General features: G+C 48.0%; 1 protein-coding gene across 4 annotated transcripts; it reads right to left on the reverse strand.

Moving 5' to 3' along the window:
• Positions 1-1542: 1542 nt before the first annotated feature.
• MDC1 (mediator of DNA damage checkpoint 1) lies at positions 1543-18869 on the reverse strand. Of its 4 annotated transcripts, XM_040996820.1 has the most exons (16): positions 18533-18868; positions 15462-15597; positions 14174-14554; positions 14020-14095; positions 11515-12929; positions 11312-11377; positions 10730-10798; positions 8632-9405; positions 8483-8523; positions 7083-8085; positions 6154-6887; positions 5949-6068; positions 5637-5819; positions 5320-5445; positions 5097-5207; positions 1543-2968 (listed from the first exon to the last, which is right to left on the reverse strand). In XM_040996820.1, exons 2-16 carry the CDS (start codon positions 15592-15594, stop codon positions 2801-2803), a joined length of 5400 nt encoding a protein of 1799 aa, XP_040852754.1. In that variant the 5' UTR covers positions 15595-15597; positions 18533-18868; the 3' UTR covers positions 1543-2800. The 4 variants fall into 4 exon arrangements, with proteins under 4 accessions (XP_040852754.1, XP_040852752.1, XP_040852753.1 ...); XM_040996818.1 differs by having other exon boundaries at positions 6154-8085; positions 18533-18869; XM_040996819.1 differs by lacking the exon at positions 18533-18868 and adding an exon at positions 18385-18442 and having other exon boundaries at positions 6154-8085.
• Positions 18870-20391: the final 1522 nt, after the last annotated feature.

A 20391-nucleotide genomic window follows, 5' to 3' on the forward strand; every position in this document is an offset into this window, starting at 1 on the left:
ATCACCTTAATAAACGCTTCTATTTTGTGCTCTCCATTTCCTGCTAGTAGTGATAGACAAGGTAATCTGCTATAAGCTGTATCAAGAGCTTTGGTGAGTGAAAGGACTTTTACTCTCTAGTGTTTTAAGTTGGAGTGCCTAAACAGTGCCAGTCATGCAAACAGTGTACCTGAGTACTCACAGTCCTTTAGCTACAGCAGTTCCTGGGGAATCCTGTGGGCCTCAGGGACATGAACACTTTCATGTACTATGGCTTTGAGCTATCCAAGGGATCTAATATTGATTTGGGTTATATCATGTGACACACAGTTGTGCTGAATGTATATTATGAAAGTAGGTAAAAACCAGTACATTGGGGCCAGCATGATGGCTCAATTGGTTAAAACTGCCTTCAAATGTCAACATTCCTATGGGTGCCAGTTTCTGTCCTGGCTGTTCCACTTTCTTTTTCATTTTATTTTTAAAATTATTACATGGTTGATCAGGGTGGGAATGATCAAGGGTTCGAGAAAATTGGGTGAATTTATTACTTCCAAATTTGCCATTTCTTGTTCCTGGAGGAAGGGGAAAAACAAAGGAGACACGCACTCATGACTTTCCATACATCCCAGTACCCAGGGATAAGGAACCTCCACCTCATATCAACCCAAAGTCTCAATATGTACATATTCCGAGGGTTCTGTCCAAGTGGCTTGGATAGTTCTGAAATGCTGATTTCACTAATCTAAGGATGATGTCACCCTCCCAATGTCCATTGGCTCCATTCACTGAGATTATTTGTGTTCGTTTGCTTGGGGTTGTTGTCCAGTTAGTCCTGTTCTTCTGCTACAGCATCAAATGTGCTGCCTTAATCTCATTTTACATCAGGGCTTGTGTACACTGCTTTGCTGCTCCACTTTCTGTCCAGCTCCCAGTCTGTGGCTGGGAAAAATAAAAGGAATATGGTTCAAGCCTTTGGGACCCTGCATCTCTGGGAGACCCAGGGGGCTTGTGCGTCCTGGCTTTGAAGGGGCTCAGTTCTGGCTGTTGTGGCCATTTAGAGAGTGAATCGGTGGATGAAAAGACTTTTTTGTCTCCCTCTCTGTAAATCTGATCTTGAGATTTCTAATAAATATAAATCCTTTTTTTTTTAAAGGTATAGTGGCTCTTCATTTTTCTATCACATCATTTTCCAAACTGAACTGTAATTTACATTTACCGCCCCCCCCCCCCAAAAAAAAATGTACAGGAGGCCTGGCACAATGGCTCGATCCTCACTTTGCAAGTACCAGGATCCCATGTGGGCACTGGTTCGTGTGTTGGTTGTTCCACTTCCCATCCAGTACCCTGTTTGTGGCCTGGAAAAGCAGTAGAGGATGGATGGCTCAAAGCCTCATGACCCTGCACCCGCATGGGGGACCCTGAAGAAACTCCTGGCTTTGGATTAGCTCAACTTCAGTTGTTGCAACTGTTTGGGGAAGGAACCAGCAGATGAAAGATCTTTCTCCTGTGAATCTGATCTGCCTTTTTAATTAAATATTTTTTTAAAAATGTGTACAAAACTCATTAACAGTCTTTTTATTGAAGAGAGATACACACAAATAGATTGACCAGTTTAGACTGGCATTTAGTACATTTGCAATATATGTAACTATTACCTGTATCTAGTTCCCAAACACTTTTGACTCAAAATAAACCCTACATCCATTTCATTCTTTCCCTGCTTCCTCCTCTTCCCAGCCTTTGGGAATCACCCGTCTACATTTTTGGTCTCTATGAATTCACCTATTCTGGGTATTTCATATAAATGGAGCCCTTCAATGTTTCCTCATGCATCTGGCTTCTTAGCAAAATACTCAAAATACTGTAGCAATTTCTCAAAACTTCAACCCATTTTAAAAATGGTTGAATAACAGTCTTTTATGTGAATAGATTACAATTGTTTAACCACTCATCTGTTGATGAATATTTGCATTGTGCACTTCTTGGGCTATTGTGAAAAGTGCTGATATGAGCACTCACAAACGAAAAGTGTTTTCATTCTTTTGGGTATATACCTAGGAGCAGAATTGCTGGGTCATATGGTAATTTTATATCTTAACTTTTATGAAACCATTTAACGGTTTACTGTGGAGATTGAATCATTTCACACTCCCACCAGCTGTATATAGTTCAAACTTCTCCACATCTTTGAAAACAATCAACTTTTAAAACTTAAGTAGTGCATAATGTGCCTCAAAGAGAAGTTAAAACAAATTTAAACCATTTCTTAAAAAGACCCAGATATTTAAAAAAAATTTGCACTACACCATAAGGCACAGAGTGAATATTTATTTTGATAGATCAGACCTAAGCTGTAATTTTGTAAATGCTGGAAAATCAGGGCAGAAAAGTGCAGAGGCTTGCTCAAAGTCAGAGTCAGAGGTTCCCTGTAACCACATGAAGCCAGAAGAGGACAGTATTTTAGTAGTAACTGTAATTGCATCCTCAAATCTACTCCAAGTATCCCTTAAGTTCCTGACACCAAAGTTGTCCTGTTATCTTTAAAAGTTAAAGAGAATCCCAGTAGGAGGAGATGGCTTCCAAACAAGCAGACAGGACACTTTGTGTGCCATTAACGAACATTAATGACAGCAGTCTGGCTAGAGATGAATGGTCCAGAGGGCTGAGCCTGGGATTAATAGCCACGTTAGAAAATCTGTGGTCCCCAATGAATGTCTCTGTAGGGCAAGTTACACCAGTACACCCCACACCCCAAACTTTTCTAAAGTCTTAAGAAGTCTTTTATTCCAAATTCTATTTTAATTCTTTGCTGGAACTTTCAGGTGGAAGGCATTTCCAAAGTGGAGAAGACAAAGGCCTCTGGCGTGGCTTCCTGCTTTAGCACACCTGTCAGCAGGAACTCGGGCGACAGCACAGGCAGTCCAAGGCGAAGTGGGCCAGAGCAGCGAGAGAAGTCCTGGTGACATGTGATCACAACTCTGTGAGGCTGGGGGAGACAGAGCAGATAGGAAGTCAGCGGTGAAGCAGGATCCTAGAAATGGGTGCAAGATTCAATGGTCTTCCTCTTCCTCTTCCTCTTCTTCCTTTTTAATTATTTATTTGAATGGTGAGTTACAGAAAGGAGATTTCATCATTTCATCGCTGGTTCACTCCCCAAATGGCAGCAATCGCCAGGGCTGGGCCAGGTGCTGAATTCATCCAGGTTTCCCACAAGGGTGATAGAGGCCCAAACAAGTGGGTCTTTTTTTGCTGTTGTTCCCAGGCCATCAGCAGGAAACTGGATTGGAAGTGGAGAAACCTAAACAGGAACCAGTGCCCATATGTGATGCTGCCACTGAAGGCAGTATAAGTTTAACCTGATGTACCACACTGTTGGCCCCACTAGTCATTATCACCAAAATAGTAACTCCTTGACAAAGAGTTATACAAAATATTTTTGTGGGGGGAAATTGCATCTGAATTTATGCAAGCCTTTAAAAGTAACTATAATTTATAGGAAATACAGAAGGTAAAGAAATAAGAGAAATGATAGAACAAAAATCAAAATTCAACCTGCGGAACATTGCAAAGGACAAGTGACTGAATTTCTGTACGAAGTCACAGTATAAAAAGGCTATGGGTTGGGGAAACAAGGAATTAACAGATGGGATGAACAATGGCAGCAATGCATCAGCCATACTTTACATCTTGAATAGAAAATTATAAAAGCATCTTTCAGAAAACTAGTGAAATCTGACTAATGGCATGGAGAAAATAACTAACAAACTGTCAGTTGTGCTGAAGGTTGATAAGTGTATTCTAAGGGCCAGTGTTGTGGCACAGTAAGTAAAGCTGTTGCTTGCAATGCTAAATATCCATTACTGGAGTGCTGGTGGTGAGTCCTAGCTGCTCCACTTCTGATCCAGTTTCCTCCCAATGTGCCTAGGATGACAGTGGATAGGAGCCCAAGTATTTGGTCCTCTGCCACCCATGTGGGAGACTCAAAGATTCTGGCTCCAGGTTTTGGCTTGGCCTAGCCCGAGATGTTTTGGGCATTTGGGGGAAAAAAAGTGGATAGAAAATCTCTCTCTCTTATCTCCTTTCTCTGTTACTCTATCTTTTGAATTAATATATGAATGAGGCTTTTTAAAAATGGCATTAGGGGGCCAGCATGATGGCTCAACTGGCTAATCCTCCACTTCCAAGCACCAGCAACTCACATGGGCACCAGTCCTAGGTGCTTCACTTCCCATCCAGCTCCCTGCGTATAGCCTGAGAAAGCAGCAGTGGATGACCAAAGTCCTTGGGTCCCTGCACACCCATATGCAAGACCCAGAAAGAAGCTCTGGGCTCCTGGTTTCAGATTGGTGCAGCTCTGGCCATTGTTACCACTTGGGGAGTAAGCCAGTGGATGGAAGATCTTTTCTGTCTCTCTTTAAGTCTGCCTTTCCAATAAAAATAAATAAATCTTTAAAATATTTCACAAAGAAAATGACAAAATTATTGAGCAAATATAACATAATTTAGACCAAACTGTTTAATGTGGCTGCTGATATAGAAGGGTTCCCTGTATTGTGCTTTTGTCTGTCTCTCTCTATATATGCATATATATATTTAAAAATATTAAAATAAAAAAAACTAAGTTCATGTGGTATGAGTAGATCTCTCACTCCTATAGTGTTTTTTTTTTTTTTACAAAAGTTCTTTCTTAACTCTAAGATGAAAGACAACATTGCTTCCTGTCCTTTCCCTCATCTACTCCCTTCAAGTTAGTCTGTTTATCTATCCAGCCATACATCCATCTAGTTTAGACACAGAAATTTCCCATCTGCCAGCTCCCAATTTATTTGAGAGACTGAAATCTATCTGCCGGTTTGCTCCCCAAATGCCAGCAGTAACCAAGGTGGACCAGGCCCAAAACTAAGCAGGAAGCTAGGTAGGGAGGGAAACTGAATTTTGCATTCACGTATGGGATTCCTGTGCACTGCCACCAAATACATGCCCTCCAATTTCTTTCTATACCATATATTTTCTCCTGCCCTTGCACTATTCTACAATTCTACCTCCTTTTCTTCCTCATCACATCACCCCTTTCTAGCCACATCACCAGACCCAGCAGAACCCATCAGTCCCACCTTGTAGGAGCGGGGCATGTTGGGTAAGACGGTGCCTCCACAGCAGCTGATGATCTCTCCCATCTGAGGGGGTGGTGGCTGGACTCCAGGGGTCACATGAATCTCATAGCCCTAAGACAGAAAAGGGGGAAGGAGGAGCTGTCTCTGCGCCACTGAGAGCTCCTGGGCTGTTGGGAGATTCTGGAGGGTGGGCTGAAGCCCAGGGCAGAAGGTGGCCATTTACCTCCAGCAGCCTTCGCTCCCGGGCACGGCTCAGGGCATCCCGAAGGCGAAAGCCATAATTCTTCTCCTGCTCAGGATCAGTTACCACATACTCATCTGGGGGCAGGAAGCAGCCAGCCTTTCGGGACTAAGGGAGACAGCAGTCAGCATCAGTGTTCAGCCCAGGCTGTGCCCTGCTCCCCTGTCCAGCATCTGTATAGTTCTAGAAACGTTTTTCTTCATCAATCAAACATTTCACCTCTCAAATTCCTTGTGTTTCCATCCCTTTTCTTCCCACCACTTTCGTCTCTGTCCACTGTCCTCTGTCAGGTTCCTCACCTGATGCAGCCAGTCCAGAGAAAGGATGGGGATGCCCCGCCCCAGAGCACACAGGAATTTGACAGTGCGGCAGATTCGGTCAGTGACCAGGTGGGAGGCTTCTGCCACTGAACTGGCCAGACTCCCTCCAAGGGCCAGCACTGTCTGCTCTCCACGAGGGTCCAGGACTCCTGTGAAGAGCACCTGTGGGAGGGGTTCACCTGTCTTGGTGAGAGTGCCATGCAAGCAATGCCAGGCCCTGACATTCCTCACCCTACCCCCCGGGGTCTCCTCCCATCCTCCCTCAAAGCCCCAGATGGCCCCTACCCATACTTTGGGTGCTGCTGATGGCTCAAGAGGTTTGGTCCGTCGGCGGCTGCGGTTTGGTACTTCCTGGGGTTCCTTCTCTGCCTGGCCTCTCTTTCTCTTGCCTGGTCCTGGAACCACTATGTCCTGTGTGTAATAAAGGTCTCAGCAAGAGTTTCTGAGCCAGGACCATTGTCCACTCATCATCCTGCGGCCCCACCATGCTCCTCACCTCTTCCCTCCTTGGCTTCTCGGAAGCACCCTCTTCTTCCTCCCTGGGGAACACCGTCTTTGGGGACACTTGCCCTCTGCGGAGTCGTTTATGACGTGGGGGTGAATCAATGAATGATGAAGGCCTCTTGCAGCTTGAAGAGACCTTTGGCGGAAGCTCTTGGGCGACTTCGGATATGTCTGATGCTTCCACCTTTTGGATCTGGGGAGCATGAGTAGGTACCCCAGGAGGCTGGGAAAAAGAAGGTTCAGGGACAGTCCCAAGGGACTCAGCTGCTCTCACTGCTCCTTGTCTTTGGTTCCTTGATGATCGGGATTTAGGCTCAGGGAGTGCAGAGCAAGGCTTGTGGACAACAGGAGCTTTGGGTGAACTCTGCTTCCTTGTAACCCTCTGTGCCCTGCTGTTACTGCCCTGAGGAATGGGCTGCAGGGTCTGTTGCTCTGCAGTGACAGCTGACTGAAATTCAGAGGTGGCAGAAACTGGCACAACACTTGATCTAGAAGATCTCAGTGTCTTGCTCTGATTACTCTGAGCTATGGCCTTAGGGGTGACAGGTTGGTCCCTGGTAGAGGAAGGCTCAAGATCAGAGGCTATGGGTTCTACTTGTTCAGGGGTCTTCGTAGAGGATTTACGTGTCCTGCCCCGAGATGAGGGCTTAGAAGTGTCAGGCTGCTCTGTGGGGACAAGAGACTTAGCTGGTTCAGGGGTCTTTACAGAGGACCCACGTGTCCTGCCTCGAGATGAGGGCTTAGAAGTGTCAGACTGCTCTGTGGGGACAGGAGACTTAGCTGGTTCAGGGGTCTTTACAGAGGACCCACGTGTCCTGCCCCGAGTAGCTTGAGCTGTGGGCTTCGGGGTGTCAGGCTGCTCAGGGGGAACAGGAGGGTCAGCTGGCTCAAGGGCCTTGCCAGAGGACCCACGTGTCCTACCCCGAGTGGCTCGAGGTGTGGGCTTCGGGGTGTTAGGCTGCTGTGTGGGGACAGGAGGCTCAACTGGTTCAAGTGTATTGGTAGAGGACTCACATGTCCTGCCTCGAGATGTGGGCTTGGCGGAGTCAGGCTGCTCTGTGGGGACAGGAAGCTCAGCTGGTTCAGGGGTCTTGGTAGAGGACCTACGTGCCCTGCCTCGAGATGTGCGCTTAGAGGTTTCAGGCTGCTCTGTGGGGATGGGAAGCTCAACTGGTTCAGGGGTCTTGGTAGAGGACCTACGCGCCCTGCCTCGAGATGTAGGCTTAGAGGTGTCAGGCTGCTCTGTGGGGACAGGAGGCTCAGCTGGTTCAGGGGTCTTGGTAGAGGATCTACGTGCCCTGCCTCGAGATGTGGGCTTAGAGGTGTCAGGCTGCTCTGTGGGGACAGGCGGCTCAGCTGGTTCAGGGGTCTTGGTAGAGGATCTACAGGCCCTGCCCCGAGGTGTGGGCTTGGAGGTATCAGGTTGCTCTGTGGGGACAGGAGGCTTGGCTGGCTCAGGTGTCTTGGCAGAGGACCTGTGGGTCCTGCCCCGAGTAGCTCGAACTGTAGGTCTGGGGATGTCAGACTGCTCTGTGGAGGTGGATGGCTGGAAGTCAGGGACTGTGAGCTCAGCCAGTTCAAGGGTCTTAATAGAGGACCTATGTGACCTACCCATAGTAGCCCGAGGTATGGGCTTGGGGGTATCACACTGCTCTGGGGGAGTGGGAGGGTGAGGTTCAAGGGCAGCAGAGAAAACTGGAGAGGACCTCTGGGGCCTGACTTCATGTTCCAGCTCTGAGGACAAGGAACTTTCTGGAGTTTGATTTCCATTCTGCCTGGTCCTAACAATGGATGACTCAAAAGCAGGTGGGGAAGGAGGAAGAAAGGGCTGAGGGGCAGGATGTTGTTGGTCCTGAGAGATAAGAGGGTCTGGGAGTGGGGTTAAGGCTTCAGGCCGACAAGCATCTGGGCATTCTGGATCACCCTAGGGAGAAAAGCAAGGCACGGTGGTAGTGAGAAGAGAGAATACAGATGCCTTCCTGGCATTTCTTCTGCCTGGGACTTCCTGGGAAGGAAACAGTTCTCTTTCCCACAGACCTTTCCTGCTATGACCCCACACATGGATAGTGGCGGTAAAGGCAACCATGCAGGCACAGAGAGAAAAGCACAAAGAAAGGACTTTCTTTTTCTAGTCAGGTAGAGGGAGCAACAAGTTGGGAAACATGGAAAACTGTGGGAGTCAAAAGCAGTGCGACAGAAGCCAACCCAGGAGTAGAGAAAACTGCAGATATGGGGGAAGGTGAAATGAAAGCAAGCTGAAGGGAAGGGCCACTGCAGGGTCGCAGTGCTGAGCTGGGGGCAGGTAGGAGGGCAGCTCTCACCTTGGAAGTCTCATCACGTGACAGGTTGCATTTCAAGTGGTCTAGGCAGAAAACAAAAAGTGTGGCTGAGTTCTATGCAGCTGTTTGCTCATGGGTTGATGATCAGGAAGGCTGCATAGCATCTTGGGATTCCCTCTGCTGACACTTACCTCTCAACTGCCTTGTGGGGCTCCCTGGGGCTCCCCTTCCTCCACCTGACTGGCTCTCAGAAACTATGGGAGTGGAGGCAAGTCCCTGAGGCTCCCCCTCCCCTACTCCAGGCTGTGGTCTGGGACTGGAGGCCTGCTCTCTCTGGTCCTGGCTCCCTTCTGTCTGCTCTCTCCTCTCTCCTACTGGGGTCACTTCTAACCTAGCTGGCTCACATTCTTTCTCTGGCACAGGCCTCTCTACTTCTCTCTCAAATACTTCACTCCCAAGGGTCTGTTTCTCTGTTTCTCTACTTTGTATTTCCTCGGCTGTCTCCATTTCCACCTGCAGACTCTCCTGATCCCTCTCAGGACTTGCACTTTCCTCCCTGTGGTCAGGCTCTTGGTTCTCAGTGTCTCCAGCTAGCAGTTGCTGTTGCTCTCTGTCCTCTACCTCCCTAGTGGACTGTCCCCCTCCCAGCGTAGCTTCCTGCTCTCCTGGTGGCAGCTGGCTGGTGTCCCTCTCGCATGGCCCTCTCTCAGGAGTCACCCTGTCTGCTGTTTCTTTGGCTGTACCCATGTCTTTCTCCATAGTCTGCATCGCTCTGCCTTGACTCCCCAGTAGCTCTGTGTGTTCTGGGCTCTCTGCACGTTGCTCTTGTGGTACTGTGCTAGGTGGAGACAGGCAGAATCCGTGGGCCTCGGGGTGGGTGGCAGTGGACTGGGTCTCAGAGGCGTCAGACTCTGTTGTACAGAATGGCTGGGTAGCCATGAGCTCCCATGACACATCCATGGTAGCTGCAAGTAGACAGGAGAGAGGAGGGCAGGTTGAAAAGGTAACATACTGAGAAAGAATTGCAATGAACTCCTTATAAATCTAAAATAATTATTAAAAGAAAGCTGGAAATATAGTAATTAGTCATAATGTTTAGTACTTATTTCAAAAAGCCTGTACCCTCACAGGAAAGCTTCCTCAATTTTTTTTTTAAAGATGTATTTTATTTTTTATTGGAAAGGCAGATATACAGAGAGGAGAGACAGAGAGGAAGATCTTCCATCTGATGATTCACTCCCCAGGCAGCCGCAACGGCTGGAGCTGAGCCAATCCGAAGCCAGGAGCCTCTTCCGGGTCTCCCACGCGGGTGCAGGGTCCCAAAGCTTTGGGTTGTCCTCTAATGCTTTCCCAGGCCACAAACAGGGAGCTGGATGGGAAGTGGAGCTGCCGGGATTATAACCAGCACCCATATGGGATCCCAGGTGTGCAAGGCGAGGACCTTAACCACTGCGCCATTGCGCCGGGCCCAGCTTCCTCAATTTTTTTTTAAAGATTTATTTATTTTTACTGCAAAGTCAGATATACAGAGAGGAGAAGACAGAGAGGATGATCTCCGTCCAATGATTCACTCCCCAAGTGATCGCAATGGCTGGAGCTGAGCCAATCCAAAGCCAGGAGCCAGGAGCTTCTTCCAGATCTTCCATGTGCGTACAGGGTCTCAAGGCCTTGGGCTGCCCTCAGCTGTTTTCCCAGGCCACAACAGGGAGCTGGATGGGAAGTGGGGCCACTGGGATTAGAATTGGCACCCATATGGGTTACCGGCACATGCATGGCAAGGACTTTAGCTGCTAGGCTATCGCACTAGGTCCTTCAATCTATTAAAATATAATCTATAGAGTCTAGAGGCAGGTATTATGGCAAAGCCGCCGCCTACAGCGCTGGCATCCCATAAAGGTGCTGCTGTTTGAGTCTCATCTGCTCCACTTCTGATCCAACTCCTTGCTAATGTGCCTGAGAAAGCAATGGAGGATGGTCCAATCACTAGGACCTATGCACCCATGTGGGAGACCTAGAAGTTGTTCCTGGCTTTGGCTTGGCCCAGCCCTGGCCGTTGTTGCAGCTGTTTGGTGAGTGAACCAGTGAATGGAAGACCTCTCTGTAACTCTGCTATTCACACAAAATAAATCTTAACAAAATGAAACATCTAAACTAGTTGGTCTATGAGTTGGAACTGACACGACACTTCTTTTCTGATGAGAGAAACAAACACCAGCCAAATACAACCTGGAAGAAGCAAGTAGATGAAGGAAGGAAAGGATGCCAAGTTAGTAACACGGTTTCTTGTACCTGAGCTACAACAGGAAGACCCAGGCTCCGGAGGCAGATTCAACAAGCTTTCATCCTCCACATTCAGGTCTGTGGCACAAGAAAGGATGGCATTCAATAAAATGTCAATTAACCCCATAATGTTGGAAACTGTTGTTGTTATGTTATGGCTTTTAATTGGTCAGAACAATATTCTGCTAGCTATGCCTTTAGACCAGAGTTGGTCTCCCCAAGAAACTGTTGAATTGAGCTGGACAGTAAGATGCTGGACTTTAGGCATGGCACATGCTTGCAATGAAAGAAACAAGACTGGATTTGAACTGTTAATACTGCAACAAGGTGGAGCAATCCACCATGGGCGGAGGGCACCCGGAGGGGATAGTGGAACATCAGAGCCTATGAAACAATGTTATAAAATGAAATACAATAAAAAAAATTTGGAAAAAAGAAAAAAGAAAGGATGGCATGGCCACAGCTCCTCCATAGGACCCCTAGGTCCATCTCCTGCCTCCCTCCCACACCAGCCTCCACTTTGTTCAAGGACCATCTGTCTAATCTCCCTCCTTCCCCTGGCACTGGGACCTGACCCATCGGCGTCCTCACCTTCCAGGTGCTGTACATCCCTGTCCACAAAGCACTGGGTGGCCTGAAGTTCCAGATCATCAAAATCTAGTGGGAACGAATATAGGGCAGATCATTAGAAATCTACCTAATCCTAAATGCCTCACTTTATTCTTCTCTCTGAAACCCAACCCTTATAACCACTGTTGATATAGAGGTCCAGGAGGATGAAAGCCAGCACTTACCATCAGAGTCTTCTTCCAAGCCCTTGGTGCTGCCCATGTGCAGCTCTCTCTCAGTTCCTATGGGGGTCTGGGCGCCCTCTCTTTGTGACTGTGTAGTTCCTCCTGGAGAACCTGTGTCCACTACCTCATCTGTGAGGTTCTTCTTTGAGACAGGGAGAAAGTTCTGCTCCACCTGGGCCACAGGTGACCTATCCTGGGCCCCCAACTGAACAGCGCTCTCCTGCCTGGCTGTAGTATAGTCTGTGTCTGCAGCCTCCTTCACTGGAATCTGGTTCTTTTTTGCATCTGTCACTACTGAGGCTGCTAAGGATGTGCCCTCCTCCGCATCTGCTTCACAACCCAGTTTTGCCGGGTCACCCTCTGCTTCCACCTTGATTTGATTTGTTGTCTCCCCCAGCACCTGGCCTTTCTGTAGATGTCCAACAGCTGGCTCTCGTGATACTTCCTCCTCCTTTTCTGTCTTGACGACCACTGTGGTGCAATCTTGGCTTCTCTGCAGGTGGATCCCAGGTGAGCTCATCTCTGTTTCCACCTTTATGTCTTTCTCCCCAGGAGGAGGGGCGCTCATGGTTGAGTGTGCTGTATATAGAGTTCCATTCCTGTTAGTGTGACCACTGGGGACAGTTTGTCCCTCTGGCACCCCCTTCTCCTCCTCCATGTCTGTGTCACTGTCTCTCTCAGAGGTGCTCTGGTTTTGGTGCAGAAGGACCTTGGGCTGGCCTCTGTCCCCTTCCACATGTCTATCTCTGTTCCATCCAGCAGCTGGGCTCTCTTTCAGTCGGGCCAGGGTGAGTGCTGCTGAAATTTCTTCCTCTTCATCTGTGTCACTGTTGATCACCATAGGGGCTTGGCTTCTCACCAGAGGGATGGCAAGGGAGGCCTTGCTCTCCTCCCCATCTGCGTCACCACCAGCTTGGCTCTCCTGCGGGCCGAGTGCTCCAGGGCTGCTGGGACCAACTCCACAGAAGCCATGTCTCTTCTTCACAGGAACCACAGCTGGGGTGGCAGGGATTTTCTCTTCCTCCACATCAGTGTCACTGTCCATGACGTCTGAAGGCTGGGCCCTTTGCACATGGCTCACGGTGGGCCTCCTGGGAAGCCTGTTGTCATCCACATCTGAATTACTCTCCTCTGCAGGTGCTTGGTTCCTCTCCAGAATCACCCCATCTGGAACCAGCCTATTGTCTGCATTTTTCTGGACTTCTGTGTCATTGCCAGTTTCTGTCACAGCAGGCTGCTGCTTTGCTGCCACCCCATTGGGCTGCTTGGCCACTATGGCAGCGCTTCTTCTGGCAGCTGAGGAGGTCTCCTCTGCTGCTGAGAGCTGCCCTTCTTCTTCATCTGTGTCACTTTCCAGTTTGAAGCTAGAAGATGGCCCAGGGCCACCAGGGGCAGGAGAAAGCCCCTCTTCATCGCTGTGGAAAGAAGACAAGAACAAGAGTTCACTGAATTGACTTCCCAGGAAAATGGGCATAGCCCACTGGCCTGGGAGCTCCCTGGCAGCGGGCAGGCACAGCTGTGTATTTCTCTCTCTAGCAGTTAGTTCAGTGCTGGGCACATTAGGGCTGCACTCTAAAAAATCAGCAGAGTAAACGTAAGAGAACTTTAAAAAGTTTGTGGAGCGGCCTGGTGTGGTAGCCTAGAGGCTGAAGTCCTTGCCTTGCATGTACTGGGGTCCCATATGGGCGCCGGTTCTAATCCCGGCAGCCCCACTTTCCATCTAGCTCCCTGTTATGGCCTGGGAAAGCAGCTGAGGACAGCCAGAGGCCTTGGCACGGTGCACCCATGTAGGAGACCAGGAAGAAGCTCCTGGCTCCTGGCTTCAGATCAGATCAGCTCAGCCTTGGCCATTGCGGCCACTTGGGGATGGAAGATCTTCCTCTCTGTCTCTCCTTATCTCTGTATATATGACTTTCCAATTAAAATAAAAATAAATCTTTAGGGGCCCGGCGCAATAGCATAGTGGTTAAAGTCCTTGCCTTGTATGCGTCGGGATCCCATATGGGTTCTAATCCTGGCAGCCCCACTTCCCATCCAGCTCCCTGTTGTGGCCTGGGAAAGCACTCAAGGACGGCCAAAAACTTTGGGACCTGAACCCGTGTGGGAGACCCGGAAAAAGCTCCTGGCTCCTGGCTTTGCATTGGCTCAGCCGTTGTGGCCGCTTGGGGAGTGAACCATCGGACAGAAGATCTTCCTTTCTATCTCTTCTTCTCTCTGTATATCCGCCTTTCCAATAAAAATAAATACATCTTTAAAAAAATATAAATCTTTAAAAAAAAATGTTTGTTTAAAATCAACTTGGAAGGTCACTTAATTTGGGTGCTAGAAAATGGTGAAATGCATTCACAAGTTTTTCACAACATACACGATTCACGAACTTCAAGAAGATCCCCTGTACCACAGAGGCCCAGCTTAACTCTCCCTATCTCTGGCTCAGAGACTGAGTCTCCAGCCCTTGGCTCTTGGTCCTTTTGAAGATTCAAGCATTAACCCTTTGGCACTCACCTCTCTGGTACAACTGTTGCCCAAGGGGAGAAAGCACTCCTTGGATCTTTCATCACACATTTTTTCAAATGAGAATCTGCCACGATGAGAGAGGAGTAAGTGACCACCTTATGGCATCCCTGCCTCCTCATCACCCTCCCAAATGCAAACTTACCCAACTCCTCTTCTGAGTCCTCAGCCAACAGCAGCCTCGTAGGTTGAATTCCTCCCTGGGCCCTGGGAGTCTCCTCTACAGTCAGAGGGCCACGGGAGACAGAGGGTTGGGGAGCATCCAGGCGATGGTACTGGCAGGGCAAGTCAGCAAAGAGAATCAATTGCTGGTCTCTGAGGCGATGACTCACCCCGGGGCTCAGGACCTTCGTGGGCCTCAGGATCTGAGTACCGTTGAGGCTCCCACAGTCCTGCAGGAGGGGCGCTCTGTCTCGGGCCAAGATCTCAATCACTGCATGTTGTTTGGAGATGGATGAGAAGGGCAGTGTCACCGAGCAGTCAGGCAGCCGGCCTACCACATTCTTCCCGAGGTAGAGTGGGAAATCTAGGCATCAGAAAGGCAGACGGGTTCTAAGACCATGGCCTGTCATTAGGAAAATGTTCCTATCAGGTACCCCACTACTTACTCAGGCCCCCTCCTCAAGCATGAGAAAAAATCCTAGGAAACACAGGAATTAAAGATTACGGGCCTAGCATAGTAGCCTAGCGGCTAAAGACCTCGCCTCGCACACTGTGCAATCCCATATGGGCGCCAGTTCTAATCCCAGCGGCCCACTTCCCATCCAACTCCCTTTTGTGGCCTGGGAAAACAGTTGAGGACAGCCCAAGGCCTTGGGACCCTGCACCCTCGTGGGAGACCCAGAGGAGGCTCCTGGCTCCTGGCTTTAGATTAGTGCAGCTCCAGCTGTTGTGGTCACTTGGGGAGTGAATCATTGTACAGAGTTCTTCTCTCTATCTCTCCTCCTCTTTGTATATCTGACTTTCCAATAAAAATAAATCTTAAAAAAATATTACATACAACACATTATTTCTGCACAAAACCCCACCTGTGTGCATCGGACATTTTTAAAATTATGGTAAATATACATAACACAAAATTTACTTTTTCAGAATGTTTAAGTGTACAATTCAGGAACAGTACACACATTCACATTATTGTACAATCATTAATGCTATTAAGCTCTAGATTTTATTTAAATCTCTTTATTCTCTCCATGAGATTTTATTTGAATCTCTTTATCCTCTCCTGTCCAAATAAAATTACCCCCACTAAGACCCGGATACCAGCCTGGGAAAAAAAAAATCAACTCAATCTGTCCCATCTTGTCCAGTTCCAGTAGAAATATGTTTAGGATCTTGAAGCATACATAAGTTTCCTGCCATCCTCCATGTACCTCCCTACAAAAATAAAAGGACTTATTCTAATACATTAGCACCCAATTCGCTCTGACCTTTCTCTGGTCCATAGTTGCTGCTGAAGACATGCAGTCGCCCCACGGGCTCTGAGCTGCCCCCTGAAGAGTAGCTGGGTTGCTGTGTGTCCTCCTCCTCTTCATCCCAGGTGATGGCTTGGGTGTCTTCCATGGTCTGGGAAGGAAACAACATTATCCCCGTCCCTGGGTCAAATAGATAGCATCAAAGAGGAGACTGATGATGGGGGAACTGGCTGGTTACAGAAGCTGATGCCTGGCTTTCCTTCAGTCATTCTGTTATCCTTCTAATGCATTAAACAATATTGTGGGAAGAGATCGTGATGTGATTCAGCAGTAAAGTCACTGCCAATGCTGTTAGCACCCTGTATGAGCACTGCTTTGAGTCTCATCTGCTCTAATCTAGCTCCCTGCTAATGTACCTGGGAAAGTAGGGGAGAATGGCCCAAGGACAGGCCCCTCCACAGCCATGGGAAAGACCCTAAAGAAGTTCCTTGCTTTGGATTGGTCCAACTCTAGCCACTGAGGCCATTTGGGAAGTCAACTAGTGGATGGAAATATCTCCCTAACTTGGCCTTTATTTGTTTTCAAACTTTGTTTCAAACAAATCTTTCCAAAAAATTTTAAGATTTTTTTTTACTTGTAGAGTTGTAATAGACTGCCATGCGTTAGCACAGATTTTAATTGTCATGACCACAGATAACAGACCTGCTTTTTGAAATGAAATTTTTAAAAAATTTAAAAATAACGAAAAAAAAATTTTTTTTATTGGAAAGGCAGATATACCTAAGAAGGAAATACAGTAAGATCTTCCATCTGCGGGTTCACTACCCAAGAGGCTGCAACAGCCACGGATGAGCCAATTCGAAACCAGGAGCCAGGAGCTTCTTTTGAGTCTTGCACACCGCTGCAGGGTCCCAAGACCCTGGCCCATCCTCTACTGCTTTCCCAGGCCACAAGCAGGGAGCTGGGTGGGAAGTGGAGCAGCTGGGGCATGAACCGGTGCCTATATGGGCTCCTGGAAGTTGCAAAGTAAGGATTTACCCACTAGGCTACAAAGAAATATAAAATCTTAAATATAGAAATAAATTCAAATGTCTATATATTTTTTCAGAAACAATCCTACGATAATACACTAAATTTCTTCATTTTATTTTTTCTATTTTCCATACATGTCATTAGATTGTATTTGAAAAGAAAACAAGAGAGAATGACAGAGCCATCTTTCATTTGTTGGTTGGCTCACATCCATATGGTCACTCTGGCAGGGGCTGGGACAAGCCAAAAGCAGAAGGTAGGAACTCCATGTGGATAGCAGAACAGGCCATTATCTATCACATTCTCAGGCACACTAGCAGGGAGCTCAATGGGAAACAGAGCAGCCAGGATTTAAACTTTAAATCACCTCTCTCATAATGGGATGCCAGCATCATATTTTTTTAAATCCAGGACACCACAATGTTGGTGGTACTTATAATTTTTAGATGATTTACAACCTATCAAGTGAACACCACAACCCACTACTAGGCTGCAACCTGGTGTGAAAACACCACTGTGCGAACATATGCCAAGTACAAGCTGGGCGTTATGTGTCAAGCATAGTTGTGAAATGAGGCAGACATTTAGGAAACAAATGCTAAAGATATAAAATAATTTGCTCAATATAACAAGCAGGTAAGCTGACAGATAAGAATAAATGTGCTTTTGGCTGTACAGCATATATTTTTTACACCTTGCCACAACACCTCAGTGTCATCAGACTAAAATACAAAAAGTTCTAACAGTCTACATTTATAGATCTCCTGGGTCAGATACTGTTCCAATTATTTTCGTATCATCTTCACAAAAACTCTAAAATGTTACTATCTTCCTTTTTTTTTTTCAAATAAAACTACAAAGTAGAAGCATGGGTTAAAGGAAATTGCCCCAAAACACCATTTCTGTTTACTATTCTCTAGTTTTTTGTCATACCCACAGGACAAATAAAAGAGACCTAAACTTCGTGTGACTCTCCTTCCCAGTGATTTAAGCCTTACGTTCTGTAATCATACGCCCAATTCCCCACGCCACCATGCCCTTACCCCAGTAACCTGTGATCCAGTCAGCCACCTGGACCTCTCCCTAGCCCATACTCCATAGCTTATGCCTTCCACTAGTTCCAAGGCTTGCCTTAGTTTAATGACCCAACTCCTAACGCCCTGCTCCTCTTTAGTCATAATTCTGCTTCCAGTTTTAGCTTCCTGCCTATGGGAAGCCTGGTCCGGCAAGTGTCACTCACAATGGAGTTCCAGGCTCCTGACATTGGGTTTGGCACAGTCTTCACTATTGAAGATATTTGGGAGCTAAATCAGTAAATATTAGATTCTGTCTCTCAATATTAGTAATACAATAATAATTTACTTAACTGTCATTCTCTCAATGCTTTGCTTTTCTTCTTTTTTAAGTGTTCCTGCCTCGTTCGCGGTGGTCTATGGGATTACGCCCACCCTAGCTGTTCTTACGCTGTAACCATTCCTGTCTGTTGCCCCCTTCACACTTCACCTCCACCCTCGGGACCAGGGAGACTTTCCCTTTTCCCCTAATACTCAACGGATTCAATTCACGGTGGTTATGGCACACCTAGTGCCGTTCAAAGAACTGGGGATACATCCGTGAACTCAACAGAAGGCGAATCCTGCCCTCACCCAGGTGGCGTTCCTGAGCCTAGTATGAAAAAATAAACAGGAGGAGGATGGATGGAACTGACAAAGATCCCATGCTAGAGGGGAACGGGCAGTTAGGGGAAGAAAAACGCCCCCATCACGAAAATAAGGTTAACTTCATCCTCAGGAGGGCCAAACCAGCGGGTGGCCATGTTCCTGGCCTCCAACTCCAAGGGACCACCATTTTGGAGCCCCACCCAGTGGGGCTTCCTCGTGACCAACGTCTCCCGGTGTTTTCATACCTAAACTCGGGGCGAGGCGTCAGGTGAGGACGAGTTTTATAAGCCGAGAAACAAACTTCCGAACCCCTCCGCCCAGTGCCACCGCCCCGCCCCCTCCCCCACCCGCCCCGCGACCGGCGCAGAAGTGGGCGAGGCCCCCAGAACTCACCGACTTTTAAGAGTACGCGCGCGCGCGCGACGCCAGTAACGGTCGCCACTGGGGCGGTGCGAATGCGCGCTCCAACAGCGATCCAACGTGCTGATTGGCTGCAGCCGCTGTCGCTCACGGCCTTGCTGTACTCCGGTTCGAGGAAGTCCCACATTCAAATCCCCTCCCCCACGCGCCGCTTTCCAGTTCAAAGGGAAAGCATTTCCCGGGAGATTTCGGCTTGGCTCGGAAAGTCACCGACGACTGCCCCGAATGGCGCCTCCTGATTGGACAGCCCCAACGGACTGCCCTCTTCCCGCGCTCATTTCCAAACGGCGACCATAGAGTCTGGCGCCAGTTGCTAACGCCGGATAGAGAGTCGGTACCATCGTCATCGGGTACCAGTGATGCGGCTAGGGCGCCCTTTTCCGGTCCTCCCAGACATGATGTCCGCTGACTCAGGAGAAATGAAACCGGGTTGCGGGTTGCAGTCGTGGCTCCCGGCTGCATCCTGGACCACAGCCCGCGGGCGTGGCCCTCGAGGACTCCTCACTGCAGTGGAATCTCATTGCCTTTTGATTAGGCTAGGCTCTTAGAAGTCATTTTTTTCTGGGAGTACATCGCCGACGGACATTTTGAGGGCATTTTTCTAAATGGAAGGTTCGTGAGGGTCTAAAATAACTCAAGAAAACTCTTTTTTCTCACTTATTACGGCACAAGGGAAGGATGGTAAATTAACTTATTTCATTCTCTACTAAAGAAGCATGCAGTGAGCACATGTGTCCGAGTTAGCTCAGCTTCCGTCCACTACAGTCCCAGGAATGGAGGTTTTAGTGGAGCTTTGAAGCTGTGCAAAGTTAAATGAACTTGTTCATGTAGTGACATGTCAGAACAAGTCCTCTAATTCTCAATCGGTTCCAACATAATGGCTTTCATTGTGAGCATAACCTAAAACAAGGCATTTTCATTGAGCAGAAGGTCTTTTGTTTTGCTTCGTTTTAAAGATTTGTTTTTAAAATTTACAGAGGAGAGACTGAAAGAGATCTTGCATCTCCTGGTTCAATTCCCAATGGTCAGAGCTGAGCTGATCCTGAGCCAGGAGCCAGGGGTGTCTTCTGGGTCTCCCATGTGTGTGCAGGGGACCAGGGATTTGGGCCATCCTCAGGGAGCTGGATAGGAATTGGAGCAGCCAGGACACAGATGGGTGCCTATGCAGGCAGAAGACTAGCTTGTAGTCATGGCTTCAGCCCCTGAGTAGAAGGGTCTTAACACTAACTTCACATTCCTTTACTGAGAAATGTGCCTTGACCTGCATGTTGATGGAATGTGGATGAACAAAGACCTTGACAAATCCCATCTCTATTACCATGCTCACCACAGGCTGTTGCTTACACATTCCTCATCCAAGTGGAAGATGTTGGAGGCCAGGGCACTAATTCATTTTTCTTTTTCTTAAAAGATTTTAATTTTTATTGGAAAAGCAGATATACATAGAGGAGAGACAGAAAGATCTGCCCACTGGTTCACTTCCCACATGGCTGCCACAGCCAGAGCTGAGCACAATCTGAAGCCAGGAACTTCTTCCTGGTCTCCCATGCAGGTGCAGGGTCCCAAGGCTGTCCCGTACTGCTTTCCCAGGCCACGAGCTGGATGGGAAGTGGGGAAGCCAAGACACAACCCAGCACCCACATGGGATCCCAGCACATTCAGTGCAAGGGCTTTAGGCACTAATTCATTTTTCTATCCCTGGTTCTTGGTCTGGTGGATGTATAGTTTTAGGGCACAGATGCAGAACAGCAAAAGAGAGAGCTGGGGTAGGAAGTCACAGCCAAATTGCATTTATTGTCAAAGACAGAAATCCAGAGAAGATGGTCAATTGC

Source organism: Ochotona curzoniae, unplaced genomic scaffold, assembly GCF_017591425.1.
Source record: "Ochotona curzoniae isolate NIBS_2020 unplaced genomic scaffold, NIBS_Ocur_1.0 contig_1221, whole genome shotgun sequence".
In the NCBI taxonomy this organism is placed as follows: domain Eukaryota; kingdom Metazoa; phylum Chordata; class Mammalia; order Lagomorpha; family Ochotonidae; genus Ochotona; species Ochotona curzoniae.